At 33.1% G+C, this 23,231-nt stretch overlaps 1 protein-coding gene across 4 annotated transcripts in view; it reads right to left on the bottom strand.

The window, feature by feature from the left end:
- Positions 1-23,231, bottom strand: part of LOC126743430 (dmX-like protein 2) — a 141,821-nt gene that overhangs the window by 101,987 nt on the left and 16,603 nt on the right. For all 4 annotated transcript variants that reach the window (XM_050450528.1, XM_050450529.1, XM_050450530.1 and 1 more), the window contains 9 exons: positions 22,752-22,971; positions 22,399-22,545; positions 22,204-22,324; positions 21,729-21,911; positions 8,885-9,015; positions 8,608-8,785; positions 8,357-8,524; positions 2,188-2,428; positions 1,871-2,131 (listed from right to left, as the gene is read on the bottom strand). In XM_050450528.1, the coding sequence (XP_050306485.1) occupies positions 1,871-2,131; positions 2,188-2,428; positions 8,357-8,524; positions 8,608-8,785; positions 8,885-9,015; positions 21,729-21,911; positions 22,204-22,324; positions 22,399-22,545; positions 22,752-22,971 (1,650 nt within the window). The remainder of the gene's footprint in view (positions 1-1,870; positions 2,132-2,187; positions 2,429-8,356; positions 8,525-8,607; positions 8,786-8,884; positions 9,016-21,728; positions 21,912-22,203; positions 22,325-22,398; positions 22,546-22,751; positions 22,972-23,231) is intronic.

The following is a 23,231-nucleotide window of genomic DNA, read 5'->3' as shown; positions in this document are numbered from 1 at the left end:
ATTGATTTATCAAAATCAAAAGATGGTATGTCGTTGACTTGTTCATCCAAATAGACGGATGAAAAGTATTCTGCAAACATATCTGCAGTATCTGAGATATTCATACTAATCCTGTTATTGTATGTCATTCTGGAGGGAAGGCTAAAACCAGTTCTTTTATTTCGAATATATGACCAGAAGTACCTCGGATTGCTAGCGAGATTCATTTCCACCTTATTAATATATTGTTGATAGCACAACTCTCTTAAGTACTCACATTGATGTCTCAAAAATACAAATTCATCATATTCTTGCTGTTCACCACTAATTTTAAACTTTTTGTGAATTTGTTTCTTTCTTATGATCAAACTGCGAAGCTCTGAAGAAAACCAACATGGAAAAGAAGAACTTTTGTACCTCTTTAGAGGAATAAACCTTTCCGTTGAGGAGTAGATCACTTTATAGAAAATTGAAACTATGACATCAATAGATGTCTCTCCCAAAAATAGTTGATTCCAGTCTATCCCAGCAAGACAATCGTCAATTGCTATGTAATCTTCCTTACCAAAATCATAAAGATATTCCTCATATATCATATCATCAGAATTTTCTGCACAACAAAGGTCAAAACTAATTGCTGTATTCTATTCTCAAAAATCTTGTCTATTGCACGTTCGACACTAATTAAATCTGAGCTACTAAATACAAGATCCAAGGCAACCCCGTTGGTATTTAAAACCCAATTTACCTGAAAAAAGTTATAGAAGCTATAGCAGTTGGCCAGAGAAAGCACACTCTCTGTCACTCTCCAGACAACCACCAACCACCAAACCAAGATCATCATTTTCCCATCTAGCATGTGGTAAATTGTAATCACCTGCCAAGACAAACAAACTACTATATACATGTTCAACGGATTCACAATGGCTTAAATAGGCTTGAAGTGGAGATGGAGATGGTATATAAATGCAACCAACAACAAAGCTTTGATTGTCAATTGTTAAAGTCAAATAGATCTGATAAATCTCCACATCAACAAGTGGGATACCAATTCGATGTGTACATAAACTCTTTTAAGCCGCAATCAATACACCACCTCCACGAGCCTTAGTAGTATTTGTACCCATTTGACGATCATATCTATATAAATCATAGTTTGGTACTCCAATTTCAGCATCCGTATATTCAGATGTTAACCAAGTCTCTGCAATCATAACAATATCATAGCAGCAGCAACTAAGTGCCTGCTGAAAATCTTTTATTTTAGTTCTCATACCACCTGTATTAGCATAATACACGCAAACACCTGACCCAGAAGGGCCATCCCGCACTAAATTATGGTTGATGATTCATTTGATTTTGATGAAAATTTATCTTGCGTTTATTATTTAATCAAAATTTTCGCAAGATAACCTCTCTAGGCCAGTTATCCGGCCTTAAAAAATCATCCCTGCAATCGCAGTTGATGCTTATCTTAAAAGAAATAGTCTCATCCTTAACTGGCAACAATTCTACTTTAAGATCCCTAATCTGAGGGCACCGCTTTTTAATGTGCTCTTCAATAAAAGCAGGGGTCACTCCCATTTTAACACGTCACAGATAAAAATATTCCCTATTTACGATACTTAATTTAAGATACCTTTTACTCATTTGAGGAGTACCTCTGGTCCAACTTTGCTGAGCTCCTGTGTCCCAATTCTTTTATGCCTTGTGATGTATGTTATTTTTAGTTACACTGTTCGTTTTAAGTAATTTTAAACATAAATACTTTTTAGCCATACGTTTTATTGTATTTTTAGATATATGTACATTTTACCTTTCTTGTCTTGTGTAAGAGTGATTTGCTTGTTGATACACATAGATACATAAAGAAATAAATTCTGATACTTACATTGGTTTTTTGATTTTTTTGATCCACAATATTATGATGGCTAGTGGTCAACAACAATGGTAATACAGGATGGCATGTTATATCATTCACTCTAAATCGATGACCAGAAGCTCTGCTTCTGTGTCCAATGCTTAAAACTTGCGCAAATTTGCTCTGATCAGCAAATGTTAAATGCCAAAGATTTAAAGTTCCATTATCGTGTTTTGTTACAAGATAAACTCCTGGTTCTGTGTCGTTTTGATCAGTAGCTAAGCATGCATTCTAAAAATAAAATAACTTGTTGCTTTGTTTCCACATTTTCTACATTAATATTTTACCTCCAAATCCGACTTATTTTCATCTTCCTCTTTCACACTGTTCAGATTTCTGTTGCAATATTCTCTATGTACAGCTTCTTTGACTAAATGCTTTACCAAAGGAGTAGTGCTATACAAGCTGACTGTGGTTGACATGCTCATAGAATCTCCAATCGGAAAAGCCGAAGGAATGCGTGTCGAAAATGATACTTGAGCTTGACGAAAAGAGCCTGGATGAAATTCGTCTAGCCATTCAACTACCCTAAAAAAAAAAGAAAACACTATTATAAACTTCAGTCATCCATTTTACTCGAAAAGACTTCAATTGAATATGGATTATAATATATATCAATATTATCATAGAATAGTCCTTATATTTAAACATCTAAATGTTTCCTTTTTATTAATAAAATTACGAATATAAAAATCGATAGTATTTCCTATTTTTTAAGTACATATGTGTGTTACACTCACAGTTTTTAAAGTGTTAGAGATTTTGTTATGTTTATATAAATTGAATATTTATTTTCTTATTATGTATCACCTCGATTATATAATTTTCTTCGTATTTTAACTTGGTAGAACCAACAACATCTGAGTATCTAACGATTCTAATCCTCCGCACGGTTTTCTAAAGAAATAGATGGAAAGTCGACAAAAAAAGCTTCAAGCGCCACTCTTAGATGAACTGAAGGATCCTAATGAGGAATTAGAGACCACTATTGCCTCTCGGGTAAGCTTTTAAGCAATACAATTAAAAAATAAAAATATCTATTATTAAAATTTAATATTATAACAAGTTTTGTCGCTTGAATATAAAAAAATCATTTCTCAAAATAAAACAATTCTAGTTCTAAATATTTGTGATCTAGCCCAGGCAGTTGTATCAGTGAAAAATGTATAGGAAAATTTAGAATTTTAAATCAAGATTCAAAATAAAAAAGTATGAGGATTAAAGCAAAGAACTTATGCAGGTTTATATATAATCGGTTGCGGATGCGGATGACATTCGAGATAAGCGACTCTTTATTTAATATCACATAATACCAAATACAAGACAGATTTCCGTCAAAAAAATACTAAATATCTTGAAAACGAGTAAAAATTTGTATATGTATACATCTATTAGTTAAAAATACTTTGATTGAAACGTAGAATGCAAAACTGATAAATATATATGATATTCATTTAAAATTACAAAGTTGGTATCGGTATCTTACCAAACAAAATAGCCTGTATAAATCGAAATGTACTAACGAAATATAAAACTTAGTTTGAAGCTAAAGGGCTTTGCAGTATGATTAATCAGAGCAATTACTATAGAAAAGTTACTCTTTAAGTCTAATTAACTCTTTTAAGTTAAAAACTTAATTTTGCTTTCATTATATATATCTTTATACAACAAGAAGTGTTTAAGTGGCTCTAAATTCCTTTTTTTTTGTATCCCAACTTATACAAACAAACAGAAAGACCCCTCAGGGGACTAGATAGGGTTTTCCTATCTAGCACGGGCTTGACGACTCCGAGGTAGCTCAGTTTCGTTGTGCTGTCCAGTGATCGTCCAATATCTGTCACAGCAATCTCGTAGTGTGAGAAACCGTGCTCAAGGGATGAACGGCTCTGCTTAGTGAGTCTCAAACAATTTCTATCAGACACCAAGCGATCTAATAATAATTCAGCCCCTCTATAGCCACTAAGCACTACCGTAGTTGAATTTTAACTTCACCTCCAAATACAGCCCACCAATCCATTCGTCTTCCTTCCCCTTCACTCCTTTCTTCTCCCTCTACCCTTCCCTCGCAACCCCTAATCACTAAAATCCCTTTCCCTAACACCTCCAAAACCTCCACCCAAAACTTATCCTCCAAAGGAGGCAAAAAAACACATCAAGACTTTCATCTACATCACGATCAAGATCGCGTTCCCGCTCCTCCTCCTCCTAGAGGAAATCATTATCCACATCTACAAAGCTATCACAAACATCATCAGAAAAATCCAAAACTCGGCAAAGAGAAAAAGAAACAGATATGTGGATTGATGATGGAAAATAAAAATACCCACATACATTTAAAAAAAAACAAATTTCAAAAATAAAAAGGTAGAAAAATAATAAAAATATCATCTTCTATCCCATAATCCAATGGAATGTCAATGGATTTGCCCCAAGACAGGAGGAATATTTAATCTCTTTATTATATTATGATACAACAAATTAAATTTAAGGATACATCTTTACTTTACTCTCTTAAAAACATTATATAAACATTACATTACTTAAACAGAAATAACTCTTATCATGCCTCAGGATGAGTTGCAATTCTATATTCATGAAGGATTAGAATATAAAATTGTAAATATAAACTCAAATCTAGAAGTAGTTATAATCTCCACCTATTTAAAATCACTTACCTCAATATGCCGCATATATATGCCTCCTAGAGTCCAAATAACTGAAGAAGAAATCACCAATCTTTTATTCGAGATACTTAGCCCCTACCTAGTACTTGTGGACCTTAAACCTCACAATCAGATATGGGGATCATCACAAACACGAGGAAAAATAATAGAACAAATCATCTCTAAAGAAAATATTGTCCTTTTAAATAAAAACTGTACAACTTTTATTAGCTCATCAACAGGATCTACGTCAAATATCTCTGATCTTTCACTCAGCAGTCCTTCAATAGCTGTAGATTTTGAATTTATGGATGACGCATACGGAAGCGTTCATTTTCCTGTAATCATTAGAGACGCTTCCATAGAAACAGTCAACCCAGGAATAATAAATAGATAAAATATAAAAAGGCAAATTGGGAAGAATTCAAATCAAAAATAAAAGTACCAACTTTAAATCCATTAGACATAAATGAATCTCTACTCAAACTAGAAACTGAAATACTCACGGCAGCCGAAAATTCCATCCCCAAAATAACATTCGGTCACAATAAGCCTCCAGTTCCAAGGCGGACTGATGAATGCAAAATAGCAGTGAAACTAAGAAAAAAAGGCACTAAATAACCTTAACAGAAAACCAACAGTAGAGAACTTTATCGACTTTAAAAGGCAAATATCTCTAGCTAAATTAAACAAGCTAACATTTTATCATGGAGACAGGTCTTAGCATCCATTAACTCTTCAATGTCAAGCTATGAGATCTGGAAAAACACAAGTTAAATGAAATCCTCTCCTTCACATTCTATCCCTGGTATTTTAATAAATAACTACTGGAACACTGAAAAAAACACTCTCACAAATTCATTTACAAAATTCTATGAAGTAAATACATCAGACTCATCTTACACTGGATCTTTTTTAAATTATAAAAAATTAAATGAAAATCATGAAATAGACTTCTCTACCCATGAAATACTTTCTTACAACGAGTCATTTTCGATGCAAGAACTATTACTATCAATTAAAGCACTGAGAGACTCAGCCCCTGGAGTCTCAACCGGATGGTATTTTAATTCCCATGATCTCAAATCTGCCTATAGACTTTCTAGAAGTAATTCTCCAATTATATAATACCAGTTGGCAGAATAACAATTTTTTGGAGGTTAGCTATATTGATACCTATCCACAAACAAGATAAACCAAAAAACCAGACTGACAGCTATATACCTATCTCTATGACAAACCATCTATGCAAAATATTAGAAAGAATGGAAATATATGGAACAAAATATATGAAAGAACTCTCAAGTGGTATGGTTCATTTAGTCGAAAAATTTGCTAATATCAAATCAATATGTTTTCGTCGTCATTTATCCACAATTAATCATCTTGCTGGACTCAAAATGAATATCCAAGACTCTTTCACGAAAAAAAAATCCTTTACTAGCCTGGTTTCTCGATATTAGCAAAGCTTATGACAATATATGGAAACATAATATTCCCATTCAACTCAATAAAATGGGTATAAAAGAAAATTCGTCACTTTTTATAAAAAATTTCCTGACACTTCGTTTTGCTAAACTATGTATTAATAGCAAGTTTTCAAATGAACTAGAGTTTAAAAATAGAATCCCTCAGGGCTCGGTACTTATATATGCAAACGCAGAAACTGTTCAAAAACGAACATCGTTGAGATGGATAAGATAGAAATTCCAATTAAATATAACATTCTTTGGTATGATTTTAGATAATAAATTAAATTTCATCCAAAACCTTAACTATTTTAAAAGGAAAACCTTACATGACCTAACTATCCTCCGTGAACTATCAAGTACAACGTGAGGATCTGAATATGCAGTTTTAATCAATATATACAAATCACTCAAAGTCTCTCAAAATTTGATTATAGGAGCCCTATATACTACTTGGCAAGACAATCATATAAGAAAATAAATACTGGATCCAATTTAAATCAGGCCCTTAGACTGTCTATTAAAGCATTATTAAAGCATTCAGAACATCTCCAATCCAGAGTCTACAATCAATACCTGCAACTACATCTCTAGCAAGACAAGTAAATCTTATGAAATATCAGCGAGACAAAAACCATTTCTACAACAAAATTATGACACCATCAACGAATACTAATAAAGGTACCAAAGACATAAATAATGGAATAGCTGAAATCATCGCGAAAGAATAATATACAAGTCCCAGATCTGGAACCGATTAAATTGTCAATCCTTCCACCATGGCAAACCCCAATAATAAAAATAAACACAGAACTAAAATCAAATGCTTTTAAAAAAAATTATTCTCTTTTTAAGGTTATTAAAAAAGAATAAACAGTAAGAACAGATTTAAACATTTACTTCTCTAAAATATTTCAAGACCAAGACCAAAAGGATTGGGAAAGGGAAAATAATAATAAACTTCGAGAAATAATGTCCCAAACATATAGAGGACAGAAAATACTTTATAGAAGAGATTAGTAATAGAGCACACGTACCTAACCCATTCTTTTATCATAAAAGGGGAATCTCCTCCCTCCACGGTGTACACTGCAGTAAATACTCCCTTTCCGTAAAGCACATTATGTCAGAATGTCCTCATCTGCACCAAAATAGACAGATATGTGGTCTCTTAAATGATTTCAAATAAAACATGAACTTTAATGAAAAGATATCAAATTCTCATAAATTAGTTATCAAAGTTATCAAATTGAAATAAAGAAAAAAAATCTAGTCATTTACAATAAATGCGCTTCTAGTGACTCACCATGGCCTCTGTAACATCTTATTCATTTTCTAGCTAAATGTTTAATAGTTTTAGATAATTTACCCCGCGATCCTTGACCTTTAATCTATAACAGTTTTTACCGGCTTCGTTGGATGTTATTTGGCTACTTTTTTATGAAGAAAAAATCATATTATTCCGTTTGGTTTTTTAAGGATTTTGGATTATGGTTTCAAAATTAAGCCCCTAGCGGAGAAGAATTCAACTAAATTAACTATATTTTTGTTAATTCTTATTTCTCAAGGAATTCTCTTTTCAACGATAACAAATTTATTAAAATCGGTCCAACCGAAGTTAAAGCAGGTGATTGCAAAAACAATTGAACGCCCCCCCACCATCTTTGTTTTTAAAATAACTTTTTTTTTTTTACAAAAATTATAGGTAAATTTTCTTTTTGAAAATGGGAACAAACATTTTGTATTTATGGAAAATTTAGAGAAAATGCAATTTTAAAATTGAAAATTGCATCTCTGGTGGTAAGTTTTAGAAGTCGCAAATATTTTCCAGCGATTCTTCATGACTGATTTGCCCAATAATTTTTCTTACCCATAAGTCATACGATGAACGGTTTCAGAGATATGGCCAAGGACCAGTATTATTGTCTAGCAGTCGTGCAATCCTGGGTTTGAATCCCGGAGGTAAAATTGGCGTTTTAAATTATTATAATGTATTTTGATGGAACGAGTGGCTAAATGTGCCAAGCAAAGCAAAAAAAAGGAAGTATAACAAAATATAAACTTTCCTTTCAAGAATGTTAAAAATATATTACAAATATCTTATTTACAAAAAACATTTTGGCAAGTGAAACAATTGTCAAAAATTGCTTCAAAAGAGTTACTTGCATTAATCTTTCTTAAAAGAATGTTTCATTCGCACTTAATCTATGAAACTATGGATGCGCCGTTTGATAGAGGCTTATATTACTTATATATAATAACTTACGCAATAGATTTAATAGTCTACACTCCAATTAATAAAAAAAAACATTAAAAACACATACCAAATCAAGAAGCTTCCATCTACCGGATGAATACTAAATAGTAGATCTGGACTGTGGTGCCAATCTCTCAAGAAACTTTCAATCCTCGCATCTACTCCATCTGCGCCTCCAGCCTCCATTAAAGGTTCCAATGCATTTTCTTCAGATTCAGGATTATCCACAACCGGTCTTAAATTATAACTTCCATATTAACAATCGCTTCTTATATAAAATGCTCGTATAACACTATTTAATATTTTGTAATATTCTACCTTGCAAATTCTTCCAGAAATAATTCGGCCTGTAAGCTGAACTGCATTTCCTTATTATCCAACCAATGCAATACAAACGCGGGTCTCGGGTTACAGAAGCTTATGTTAGGAACCAACGGTATATCAGTTTCGGCATTTACTGATGCAGCTAAATGAAAATGCAGTCCAGGTGTGACTCCTATATATCAAACGTTTTAATATAATTTTAAATAAAATACACATTTAATAAATTCTTAAAATATCTTCTCGTATAAATAGGTTCTAAAAGCGAACTTACCTGTACCATGATATCCATAGGAATGAAAATCATGAACACTATAAGTTGAAGGTAGTGTAGGGATTGGTTGTGAGGATCCTATTATCCCTTGCGCATGATGTTTCGCATTTCTTCTTATATGGAAACATGTTCTGTAACAAAAGAGTATATTATGTTAGTTCAATTAGGTCTAAATTAAATTACTATATAATGTAGAAGAATTTTTAAGCATTTTACCTATTAATGCATAAGAAATCTATATAAAAAAAAATGAAACTGTCTAAAATCCAAATGATTTAGTAACAAATTTATATGTGATTAGGGATAATTTATTACAGTCCATAAAAACTATATTATTAATTCATAGCTAATTTATATTCGAGCAATCTACTTTAAGTTAGACAATGGTTTTTAGGTGTCTCTAGCATATATATAAGGTATCACATTTATTATCGCAATTCTTTTTAACAAATTTAACGATTTGTAAAATTCAGTATTTTTTTATATAAACCAGTACAAATTACTAGAAGACACTTTCAACAAATGTAACGCAATATTGACGCCATAAGATGGATTAGTTGAAAAAAGACAATTAAATGACCACCACAATCACTTGATTGGTTCATATTAATTAATCTTTATGATAGTACATCGGAAAATGGAAAATTGAGTCACGACACCAATTTTTATAAAATACAAACAAAAAAGAGATAAAATCCTAACTCATTAATGCATTAAACTGATAGCATATCCGTAAAGCTGTAGAGCACGAGCGAATTCATAACGACGTTTCTAAAGTTCTAGCCACACTGAAAAGCACAGAACCAAGTTTATTGTGTGCTTGACACAGTTTGAATATGGGCTGTAGTAGATATGTACTGCAACATATTGGCTGATATCCTTTTATTCTGTCAGAAAGCCAGATTCCCTCAATATATGAGATGATACCCAGATTTCACATTCGCAACCACGTTGGACTCCAAAAAACGATATTTGCCCTAAACGTATGACAAGATGGAAAAACAATAAAAAAAGCAGGTGTAAAAGCAAATGATAGCATGTGGCCATAGTTATATCTGAAATCTACAACATTTGAAATAGTATTATCGAGGGAAGTATTTGGATTTGAATCACTACTTGTGTTGTAAATAGACGAACGCGAAACTTATAATAAAAGTTAAGACCATCGACCATTGGGGTTCTTGCATGGGTCAGGTTTTTAAGGTATATCTACATAATATGATAAAAAAACATCAAATAATCCTCAATTTATCATCCGTTATATTAAGTACATAGAAACCATTGAAATGGTTTTTGAAATTTGAATTCCCCCTTTTATTGGCGTATTACCGTAAGTTAGTTCGAGAGGTTAGGCTTTGGAAATAATACACGGAAACCACATATAGTCGCAGCTAGACATAATTTAGTTTCATCACAAAACTTGCTTAAAGCTGTCCAAGAACCTGACAAACCATGTAAATAGAAGGTCACAACATGATGGTGATTGATGGATAAAAAGTAAAAAAAGAGTTTTGCCAGGTTTTGGAATATCTGATTGAAGTTGGCACAGCTACAGCCATGGGTAATTTGCCTCTGTCCCTTTCTAGCAGTGCTCTTTATGAACCGTTTTGAGTTGCAAATGCAAAAAATAGATTCCAATACGAGTTTGTTAAGATATGTTGATGATGTGTTTGCCGTGTTAGACAAAAGCAATATTGATAATTTTGTAGAACAACTCAATAACTGTTTTCCATCTATTAAATTTACCTTCGAACAAGAAACAAATAACAAACTTCAATTCTTAGATACTTTTGTGATCAAAAATAATAAGCTAGAATTTGATTTATAGAAAAGAAACAAATACTTTTAGATACATAACTAGTGACTCTAACCATTATTTTCAACATAAAATAGCTAGCATGCATTTCTTGATACATTGTTTGGTCTCATTTTCCTCTAAGTAATAGCAGACTTAACAAAGAAAAAACAACAATTAAAACAATTAATTGCTAGGGTCAATGGTTATGAAGATAAGATTATTGATAAGCTAATTAGAAGACATAGGTTTAACGTTATTTTTAAAAACTCTACCACCTTTCAAAAAGATGAAAATAAAAAACTTTTGTTGTAATACCATACGATCCTATCTTGACGAGAGGTTTTGATAGGGTTTTTACCAAGACTTTACTTAGGCCTAAGAATGGTCTATTAAAGTTCGACCAAGTTACGAAATCTTGTAGGAAACCCAAAAGATAAAATAAAGACCAATGAAAAGGCTGGGATCTATGAGATTAATTGCAACGGGTGTGATAAAAAGTACATAGGACAAACCAGAAGATCACTTAATGTCAGATTTAAAGAACATGTAGCTCATGTGAAATATGGAAGAGTCGAAAAGTCAAGTCTGGCTAAATATGTTTTAAATACTGGTCACTTTGTAGGGATAGACAACTTAAAATTACTTAAACCAGTTAATAACAACATAAAATTAAATGCATACGAAAGTTTAGCAATATTCAAAAATCAAAAGAAAAAAAACATTTTTAACGGGGATAAAGGTCCAATCCCTTATAGTCAATTATATCGCTTAGTTAGTGTTTAAGATTTGTTTGGCCATGCTTCGTTGCTTTTTCCGCTCTATTAGTTTCATAATTAGTATATAAGGAGATTGTAAGTAGTTTTAGTTTAGTTTGAATCTTCTCCCGAAGATGCTAACATCGTTAGCAAAACAACAATTGTTACAACAATTGTCTGTTTATTTATTTTGGGATAGTATAGGCTTATATTAGGACTTTTAATTAGACAGAAATTTTTTGTTTGTAATGACTTATAGCGCCTATAAGTCATTACAATATAGTCAATAAATATAGCCCCACCGTAGTATGCAGTTGATAAGTAATTCCGATGCGGAATAAACATAAAGTACTTTACTCTTTCGTCATAACTTGAATTATCATTCACCTGAAATCAATGTAAATTCTCGTATTTGTATCAATTGACGAATTAGTTCGACGGTCTGTAGAAGCTTTGTAAGCTCCCAAATCATTTACGTTTGAACGTGTTAGAACAAAACTCAACAACTCTGTTTTTTTTATGCAATCTTATGAACCCTAACATGCAACGTCTTACTATAGATGCAAGAGTACAGGTATATATAGACACAAATATTTTTATTCCTGATTCATCTCGTGCATGTTTACATAATTTAAACGTTACAGGACCTCATCCCAATGTTACTGACGACGAGTTCCGCTTTCTTAACAGGTCTTTGGTCCTTTGGTGGGTTAGAAATTGGTAGATTCTTTACATAGTTAAGAGAAGTGGCTGGAAAACATTAGAAAATCCCGCTCGAACCAGATTCCCTATCTAATGCTAATTTTAAATATCTTACTACTTTAACAAAAGCACAGTTTTATGATTTATACAGTCATTGCAATCCTGTTTTAGGAGATTTTTACCGCAATATAACCACAACCCATCTCTTTGAATTTTTATTAAAATTGCGTCATAATTCTTCTGATGAGTTTTTACAAAGTATCTGCTATTTTAAAAGTAGGCAAGCAGTAACGATAATTAGTGCAGTTAGACGATCAATTTTTGAAAAGAATGTGCCAACAAACATTGGGTGACAAGCAATAACTCGTCAAGAATTTATTCATAGGCATGTAACATCTTTTTCCAATGCTTTATACAATGATACACCACAAGAACCTAAATCTATAGTTATTGTTGATGGAACATCTAGTTGCGTTGAAAAATCTGGAAACTAAAGAGTATTGCGTCAATCATACTCTGTTTACAAAGGCCGTCATCCCCTAATAAATAAATATGGTAGTCGATTATTGATGCTGGATAAGACTATACAACTGACACAGTAAGACTGGATAAGACTATACCAATTCGATATCGTATCAATTCTGTTAATGTCATGTAGGTTAAAATAGAGGCTGAGAATTTGAGACGGCAGGCTTTGTAGCAGGAAATAAATCAAGTCGATATCGTACAATTTCCTCAATTTGATCTTGACCTTCTTCGGCGGATAACATTGGGTATTTATAAAATTGATCTAGCACCTCCGTATATACAAGATTATTTAGAGCATCAAAAAAATGCTGACATTTTCGAATTTGATAGAAATGCACTTAAGCCAGGATTTTGACGTTTTAGAATTTTTCACGATTCAGAAACGCTACTCGATATCAGCTTTGGATCAACTTTGCTGTAAACAATGAAGGAATGCCGCCCATGGAACTAAGAGATAGACCGATATTAGGATATTATTGCACTTGTAAGTCCGATGCAAGAACATTAGGTTGTTGTATCCATATAACCAGTGTGCTCGAGATCGTAGCACACTGGCTATGAGGTAGTCGGACTATACTGGCCTACATACAGAACAGTAATGCGAACGACGATGAAAATGAAGTTGGATTAGTGGAGGTTATAAATCCCGAATAAGGCAATTCATATTAAACGAATTAACGAGGAAAATTTAAATATATTAGGTTAAATATTCTAATAAATTCTTGTTTTCAGAGCTAGGTGGATAACGCAGCTTCTCGTTTGATAGGGGTGATTTTTATCGTTTAGGACGGCTTACCTCAAAAACCATGGGGTTTCGAGAGTTGAGCCCGTGGAGACTTTTAATCAGGAGGCTAAAATATACAACGTACTACAATATTAAAAATTTTGACGAAAACCAGATTTCCATAAGCTCCGAGCGGGGTCCTTTGTCGGTGTAACTGACAGTCTCGATCTTCCCCAATAGTTTCTGCAATTATTGAAGAACCTATTGGTAAAGATCGAGACTCAGTTACCAGTATAACTATGTAATAACTAGTATGAGTCTAGTTGATTAGATTTTTCCGTCAAATCTTGTTTTAATGAATACACTCCCGGTATATTCCACCTGATCGTATCTGATCACAATTTTATACACTTTAATAAAATTTGTTGATCAGTCCCAGTGCCCTCCATTTTAGAATATTGTTAATTTTACTGATCTTGATTAAGTGAAAAAAAGATTTTATTATCCACTATTATTCTTTCTGTATTCAATAAGCATGCAGCATTCAAGTGAATCAGAATCACGAAAGAAATATAATCCGTAGTTAACTGACAATTTTTTATATTTGATGGAATTAAGAAAAAGCCAAAGGCAAGTGGAAATACAGCAAGAGAGAACTTAACTACAACTAACTCAGAAGGTTAAGAAATGAAGTATCATTAGTTATCACTAAGCAGAGTACCGCTCGCTTGCAAAAACGAGAAAAAAACGGTTTTTCTTGAACGTTAGATCTGAAGGTATTAAACAAAGATGAAAAACTTTAAAATTAGTGAATATTGCAAAAGATGCTACATTTCAGAACACAATAAAGCAATGAGACTGCTCTTTTAAAACTAATGAATGACGTATATGAGGCTACAGATAAAACTAAGTTCATTAAATTGAAATATTTTATGAACTTAAGCCAATCATTTAAGACATAGTCAAAATGTTATGATTCCTAAGCATGAATTGATATTGGTTCGAAATTTCTTTATATTTAAATAAACTAGGACGTATTTCAAATAAGCCATGTATAAATGCTTTTCGTGACTCAATAAACAATAAACTGATAAAAAATAAAAAATACTACTTAAAAAATAAACTTTACATAGAATAGTTTGGTAGTCCTTAATGGTAACACAACTAAACTATCCAAACATAGCTAGTTAATTGTAAGTTAATTAATTAGTTTAAGTTATACGTAAATTGTTATACTATTATTCAACTTTTAGTTGTATAGGTGTACCGCAGAACTATAATTAGTAACCTTAATATATGAATTACGTAATTTTTGTTAAAATGATGTGATTATTGTTTAAATACGAGTCGCTTGTCTCAGTCATCATGAAGTTAAGCAACCGTAGAACGAGTTCTTAACGACGAAGCTATGACCAAGAAATACATAAAGACCGTAATCATATAGTGATTAAGATGAATCCGACGTATAACAGAAAGCAAATAGAGAAAGAGCTAACTATTCTTTAATTTTTTTATGAGAAAAAAATCAGTAGTATTAATCAAATCTCTACATTATTATCTTATAGAGTTCAACTACGTTTCGCCTTCATGTATGACTATTTTAATGTAAATAAATCTAAAACTTAAAATTTCGCAAAAAACTAAAACAAGCTGTTAAGATTAGAATTATATCAAACAAACTCTGACGGTACAACATGAATGCTGAACCTTGAATATAACACAAAAAGCTATTTAAAAATGTTCAAATAGCTTTAAATTAGAAATTTGGTTAGAGTTTTATCGAAAATCTGGTAAGTTATATCACTAGCATTAAAGCAAGCAAATTTATAAAAAATAAATATATTTACTATAGTATGTAACAATAAGGCTTTAATAATTTATTTACATTGAACGATTTTCTTCAAACATTTCAAAGAAAAAAATTATGAATGTTTATCAATTAAGTAAAAGAACGCCTTAAGCACTCGTCACACACCATTTACACTTACCCACAATCTAACATCCCGGACATTTTATAATACAAAAAAACAGACAACCATTTGCTAACGATAAAAAACTTGTATTAATAAATCTGAGTAGACATGTAAAAGAAATCTGCGAGATTTTGATTTAACAGTATGTAAAGATTTAAAATAGAAGTATTTGTAATAGTAATATAGAGGTAATAAATTACAGTAATTTTGCATAATTATTTATTACGATAAATAATAAATAAAATAATAAGCAGTGACAGAAATATAATAAATTAATAATTATATTGTAGGTTTCATTTATTTATTAACTTAAACCTAAGTCATAGTACAAAAACAACAAGTGGGTAAACAAGAACTTAAGAATATTACATAGAAAACCAAATTACAAAAAATTCTACAAAATAAAAACCAATTATAAAAAGTGGCCACCCATACTTAATAGGAATTCTTTCGCCCGTCTAAGTTTGGCATTACGCACACATTCCCGACGTATTTCGTTTCATATGAGGCAACTATTCTCTCCCGTAAATCTTTCAATGTATTAATGGGAGCTTTATACACTAGATTAAAATTAAAATAAGATTAAGTAAGATTTATTAGTTTTATAAGATGAATCGTAGCTTTAAGTGCTGTAAAAATAAGGATTTTTTAAATTACTGCTGCGTAGCCTGCAACTCAATCTTTCACCCTAGTTGCCTCGAGCAACAATCTGAGGTTATAAGGTTGGGAGGCTATAAAATTTTGTGTACGGAAAGATGTCAGACAACTTTTAATGAAGAAAAAGGTCAAACTAGAGCCTATGAACAGAAAATTGAGAGTATGATGGAGGAACTTAGGGAAAAGGATAGACACTTAGAGAGAATTCGTAGAAATAGTCTGGTTTTTGAGGATGAAGTATTTGAAGCGGAAAGAAAGTTTTCATCGACACTTGATATTCTCAATAAAAAAAATGATGAACTTAGTTACGAGATTGACAACTTTAAGACTAAGGAACATGATCTGAATTTGTTGGCAAAGTCTCTGGAACAGGAAAAAATGGACCTTTTACTCAAAATGGACAAATTAACGGATTTAAATAAGGACCTAATTACCAACATTCACGCTATAGAAAACGAGAGTCTTGCATATAAACATCAAATTTCTTTGCTACAAAGAGATGTTGATGAGTATTCTTCTATTAATGAAGGGATGGTGACTTCTATAAGAGTTTTAGAAGCAGAAAAAGAAAGCCACCTTTTGGAGATTGGGCTCTTGAAAACTCAGCAGGTGGTATCAACAGTCACTGACTCCAGGAATGTGCGTACTGAGATCAATAAACAAAACAATAAACCTGATGATTTTCGTCCAAAGCTTCTGTTTGTAGCTGGAAAATGTAATAGATTGTTTCTTAAGCTTTTGTGTAACAAAATGGGACATGTGTACAACATTCAATATTTTCTAAAACCTGGTTGCTTGACTCGTGATTTGGTACTAACTGCTTCAGCTCTTGCTTCCAATTTTACCAAGAACGATTTGGTGATCTTGTGGTTGAACGGAACGTATTCTCCTACATCTATTATTAACGATTTTATCATTCCCTGTAAAAACACTACTTTCCTCGTTATGACAAGCCCTTGTTTTGGACCGGGTTGCAGTGTCGTATATAATAGTAATCTGTCATTATATAAAACTTTCCATAGAAACAGCATTGACCTAAGTCGAATACTTGAATGCAATTATGCTAATCATTTTGCTGATTTGGCTTGTATATTACATGGCCACATAAAAAAATATTTTCTAAACCCACTGTATAATTCTAAGCATCTAAAACTAGATAGATCACCTAATTTTGTCGAAAGCGTGGGAACTGCGTCTGAGCGTGTGACTGGTTCTCACTCTTTTTTATAGATGAGACCGTAGAGGTTGAAGCTCCCCTTCATTCAACTGCAATATCAAAATTAAAGCATTGTAGTGCATTTTTATTAAATATTCAATCCCTTCGGAATAAGGTGGATGAGCTTCAACTTCTGCTTGCTAATTTTAATTTTCCTGACATTGTTATATTAACGGAACATTGGCTTAGACCTAATGAATGTTTTTGTATTGATGAGTATGTACCACTGTCAGTTTATTATAGACAGAACTCTCTGCATGGAGGGACTGCTGTTCTAATTAGGAAACATTTTCAAAACTTTTTCTGTACCGTTGATAAGTTTAGTGATGCCTCAGTTGAACGGGTTTTTGAGTGTTCGGTATGTTTTTGTAAGTTGTTTAATATGTACGTTATTTGTATATACCGCCCGCCCTCTGGGGATATCAGTCTGTTTCTTGACAGGTTGGATTGTCTTCTGTCCCGGCTCCCAATTCACTCGCGTGTTATCTTGGCTGGAGATTTTAATATTAATTATTCGGAGGTTTCCTTACCGCAAAGAATTTCTCTTGATGGAATCTTCAAATCATTTGCACTCACCATGCATGTTAATGCACCCACTCGTATTTCGTCCTCTTCATCGACCACTATTGATTATTTCTGCAGTAATCTGGACGGTGTTACCTGTTCAGTGCACTCAGTGGGTATATCGGACCACGAGGGGGTGTATGTCCAATTCCCTGGTGACTTTAAAGACTTTAAAAACAAATCTGGCCGCCGCATTGGGAGAGTGTTTAGCGGGAACAATTTGAATTTATTTTCTCAATCCATTTCGTCTGTTAACTGGAATGCAATTCGAGCTGCTCCACAACCATTTTCTTTCTTTTATTATACATTACGTGATAAAATAAATATCTGCTTTCCCTTGGTTAGACTTAAATCCAAGAGACGAAAACCATGGATCACCGCGGGACTAAAAACATCTGCCCAAAATTTGCGATGCTTAGCAAAACTTCGCAAATCTATTGACAATCAATTCATCAGGTCTTATTTTCAGGATTATCGTAAAATTTATAGGCATCTGATAAAAGTCAGAAAGGAACTGTATTACAATGAGCGCTTAGATTCGTCCAGACAGAAGGAGAGTTGGTTAATCATTAACGAATGTAGGCAGTCTTCTCGTCGGCGGTTGGTTGAATCGGACTTAGGGCCCGATGATTTCAATGACTATTTTTCTAATATTGCTGAGAAGTTACTGGAAGCAGTTCCCAGTGACGGCGATCCATTGCAGTATCTTAATCGGAATGCTATCAACCAATTATTCTTTTTCCACCCTGTAGATGCCACCGAGGTCCTTGAAACAATTCAGCGCTTGAGGAATCATAGGTCTTCGGGTTCCGATGGTATCTCTTCACGTCTGCTGTTACTTCTGCCTGCGAGCGCTTTGGGTGCTTTGGTTTGGGCAGTCAATCAGTCATTTCTTCAGGGCGAGTTCCCATCCTGTTTAAAGGAAGCTATGATTATCCCTCTTCATAAGGTTGGTAGCTTGGACCGACCCTCTAACTTCCGTCCCATATCAATTTTGTCTACCCTCTCCAAGGTTCTTGAGCGGCTTGCAAAAAAGAGAATTGTCTCTTTTTTGACCAAATACAATGTGCTGTCCCCTAATCAGTATGGATTTCAGTCATCTAGGGGCACGCAGGATGCCATTTTCAGATTCTTGGAGAATGTGTATCTATCTATGAACTCCAAGGAGGCTGCAGCAGCGGTGTTCTGTGATCTGTCCAAGGCCTTTGATTGTGTGGATCATGGAACACTGCTGTCAAAGCTTGATTTATATGGATTTAGGGGAGTGGCTTTGGGGTGGTTGAAGTCATACCTGTCTGGCCGCACACAGAGGGTGGTTGCATCTGGATTTTCGTCAGGGATAGCACATCTTAAATGTGGTGTACCTCAAGGGTCAGTGTTGGGTCCTATTTTGTTTTTATTAAGTGTAATGTAGAGGGTTTTTTGTTTGATGAGCAGAGCCCACTACATGGTAGGGATTATTGTCGATTTCTCGGCCTCTTCATTGATGAAAGTTTAAGGTTTGACAACCACGTTTTGGGCCTCGCTGCTAAACTTTCTTCTGGTTGTTTTGCAGTCAGGGTTGCCAGGCATGAGTTGGGGGGGGGGGGGGGTTGTTTGCTCGTTCAGTTTATTTCGCCTTAATAGACTCTCATATCCGTTATGGGTTGCCATTTTGGGGATTGTGCTCCAAGGGACTCCTTAACATAATTTTTACTATTCAGAAAAAAGCATTAAGGTATCTGTGTGGTGTTGGTCTGAGAGTCTCTTGTAAACCTCTTTTTGTAGCTGAAAGAATTTTAACAATTTTCTCACTCTTTATATTGGAAACTGCAACACTCATACATAAGTCCGTAAGTCCACCATCCTGTACCAGTCATAATACTCGTCAAGTGGGCATCTTATCTCTTCCAATCCCCACCTCCTCACTTACGAGAAGCTCTCTTATATTTATTAGTCGTAAAATATTTAATCATGTTCCTTTTTCGATTAGGACTGTTACAGACCTTAAAAAGTTTAGGAGAGAACTAAAGAAATTAATCTTACCAAAAGCTTACTACAGCATTGAAGAGTATTTTAACGATTCATTTTAATATTTAAAATTATTTGGTTTTGTCTTTGTTTATATAAAATATGCTTCTATGTACAATCAAAATCGATTCTGTATTCTGTTTTTGTCCTGTAAAACACAATAAATACTTGTATTATAAATTCTAGGATTAGGAAGCTTTTAGCATAAGTTTGTAAACTTGGCAAATAAAGTATATTTTGACTTTTGACTTTGACTTTAAAATACCCCCATAAAAAGAAATCCAAAATAATGAGATTGGGGGATACTTTTGGCCTTTGCTGAGGTCCTGCGCGACCTATCCACAGATTACCATAAATCTTATTACAATGGTTTCAGACAACCAAACCGAAATGAGCAGGGGCTTTATCGTGCATGTACCTATTCGATTCCTTGACACAATTGGCACATTTTCAAACAATCCATGTTTTAGAACACATGGTAAACATGGTAGAAAAAATAAACCAATTAAATATTTAGTATTTTTTCAGTATTTTTCTTTAGCACACTTCTCCCGCCCACACATGATTGCTACGAAAATTTAAAATAGAATTCCAGAAAATTTTTTTTTTCTTTAAACAAAATTAATGATTAAAACTCTGGATTTAGTGTAATACTCTGGAGATACCATTGACCATTACCACTGGCGAAGTGTACAAGCTGGGGAAAATCTTTGGGAAGTAATGCCTATACTCTTGAAATATGGTATGGGTGTAACAAAAAATCAACCGAAAACATACCAAAGATTTGATGATAAATATTCAGAGTATTAGCAGCCTTCCTCATACTTGTCTCAGGATGTTTTTGGATTTCTTGCAGCACCGCGTTCTCAATTTCAAAAGTTCTTCCTGACAGTTAAGTCTGCCTGTACCGCACCTTTCTTGAAACTACTAAAGTTATAGTTTGCCTAAGTCGGCGGTTAATATTTGATAATATATCTTTTCTGATAAATTCGTCTGGCGCCTGTTGCGTTACCATCGGCGAGGCCATATACGTAATGCAATGCTACCATTTCGGTATTTATAAAATTTACCATATTTACTTACTTTCAGAAAACGAGCGGACAACATAACTACGCGACAAGATAACTTGTTTTTAAAGTTAAATTTAAAACTAAAAATCAAATATGAGGAAGCACAGCAAAACGATGGTACTCGGTTTTCCTCTATGTTCATTTTAGTAGAGTCATCTTTTAACGAAGTCATAGCCCTGATGATGGCCTACGGCTAAAAAAAAGGGTCTACGGCTACGGAAAGCGCTAGGCAGGCTTACTTTAAGTAAACAGCTATTTACCTTTGTAAAAAACATCATTTATAACTAGATTTATGTTTTCAAACATTGTTAATCGGAACTGCTTTATAAAGCAATCTTAATTTCATTATTTTAATTAGAAATGCTGCATGTGACAAAAAAAAATTTTTTTTTTGGTAATTTGATTTATTTTGGAATAAATTTGCTTTCAGTCGAAGCAACAAAGTTTTGGGGAATTGATCCTGAAGTAAATCATTTTTTATTTTTTAAAGAAAAAGCAGAAGAAAATAATGAGTTATTTTTTAAGAGAAAGTAGTGGCGTAGTACTTGTCCAAAAATATTTAATGCAAAACTACTGCTAGTGGTGAAAAAAAATTAACATTTTTGTACATCAAAAAATGTGTGTTGATGAACTGAAAATATGTACCAAAATTCATGTCAGTCATAATACTTTCTTAAAATGGCTCCAAAGATCACCCACTTAAATATTATCATGTCTTTGAAGAACACGCAGTATAACAAAACCAGTTTTACTCAAACTCAGAATTACACAATTACTAAAAGAAGAAAACTAATTTTAACGCAAATTTCTTTTACATGTCCTAAGTACAAGGCAATATTGAACTTACTTCATGTGTTTTAGCCTCTGCATAAACCTATGTTTGTGCCTATGAGTCCTAAATTTAGGATGATGGGCTTGTGGATCCAGCTGCGACAAATTTACAAGCCCGTCTTCTGGGAGAACTGTCTCTACCCAGAGCCTACATATATTATCTTTACAGGAAGTAAGGAGCATGTTCGATACAGACCCTCTGTAAAAAAGTTTTTAATTTAATATTTCTTAGAAAATTTAATATTATAATCATTAAAACTACTGAATAAAAATATTTGATTTGGAAACACTAGTTTTAATTACTTTTTATTATCCATTGATTTGTTCATAGTGCTGTTTATATTAAAACACTTAATTTAAGGATTTAACAGAAAAGTTGATGTGATTCACGTTATGTGCATTAAATCAATTTCTTAAAATTTTAAGCGGTGAAAAAATATCTTTTATGGATATTATCTAAAGATATTCAATTCACAAAATATTTCACTTACTTGGGCATATATTTACTAGTGTTTCTCCAAGATACATGAGTTACAGCTCTTGGATGAGCAATATATACAAAACCGTAGTCAAGTTCTTGATGACCGTCTGTACTTTTTGACGTAAATAGAACTAAAAAAAAAGTAACCTTTTAAATCTAAATTACTTTTTTACTGCAGAAATTTGGAAACAGATTAAATACTTACAATGTTTATTTTCGTACCAGATTTTTACAAGCCTATCATTTTCACCACAAGTAGCAAATAATGTTCCATCCGGAGAGAAAGCTAGGTGCTGTACATCTGCTGCTGTGGTTGCTTTCCATACGCATTGCCATAAAGTCTGTTCTTGTTCTAAAATTACCGGAACAACATAAGTAGAATTACTATGTTAGCAATAACTAATAATATTTTACATATACGAGCAGGAATACGTAGCAAATATAATAAATATTGCAAAATTGTACAGTTACCATTTTAGTACCAGTATACAGTACCAATTTTAAAAAATAAGTAAGTAGTAAAAGTAATAACAGTAGAATTTTATTACAATGACACACCTTGGGGTTTATCAGGTTCTTCAGAATTTTCGCCATCTTCTGCACCTTCTCCGAGAGTGAAAGTTACGGGAGTTTCTTCCTGTATTTGTTGTTTTAGATGCCACAGCTGAACGTCGCTTCCCGCCGTAAGCAAGCGTGTGCCTTCTAAATTCCAGCTTAGAGCTCGAATCGGCGCGTCTGTTTTTAGTGTTCCTGTTTGAACCCATCGGTAATCGAGGCCCTAAGAAAAATCTACTTATACCAAAGAGTCTATTCAAAAAAATAAAGAAGTTAATTCAAGCCACAAAATAAGAAATCTGGGAAAAACGTTGCTTTTTGGTTAATGGTCATAAGTTTTAAATAAATCAAAAATGTTAAAAAAAAACAATACTTCAAAATTGAGCTAGAGATCATGCTTATTACTTTGTGCATTGCCGTTATCAAAACAAGTTTGCTATTCGAATATAGTAGCATCATTATATATATAATTACAGAGGACAA

Source organism: Anthonomus grandis, chromosome 12 (assembly GCF_022605725.1).
Source record: "Anthonomus grandis grandis chromosome 12, icAntGran1.3, whole genome shotgun sequence".
In the NCBI taxonomy this organism is placed as follows: Eukaryota; Metazoa; Arthropoda; class Insecta; order Coleoptera; family Curculionidae; genus Anthonomus; species Anthonomus grandis.
Note: the sequence above shows the minus strand (reverse complement) of the source record. Positions and strands in the feature narration are given on the sequence as shown.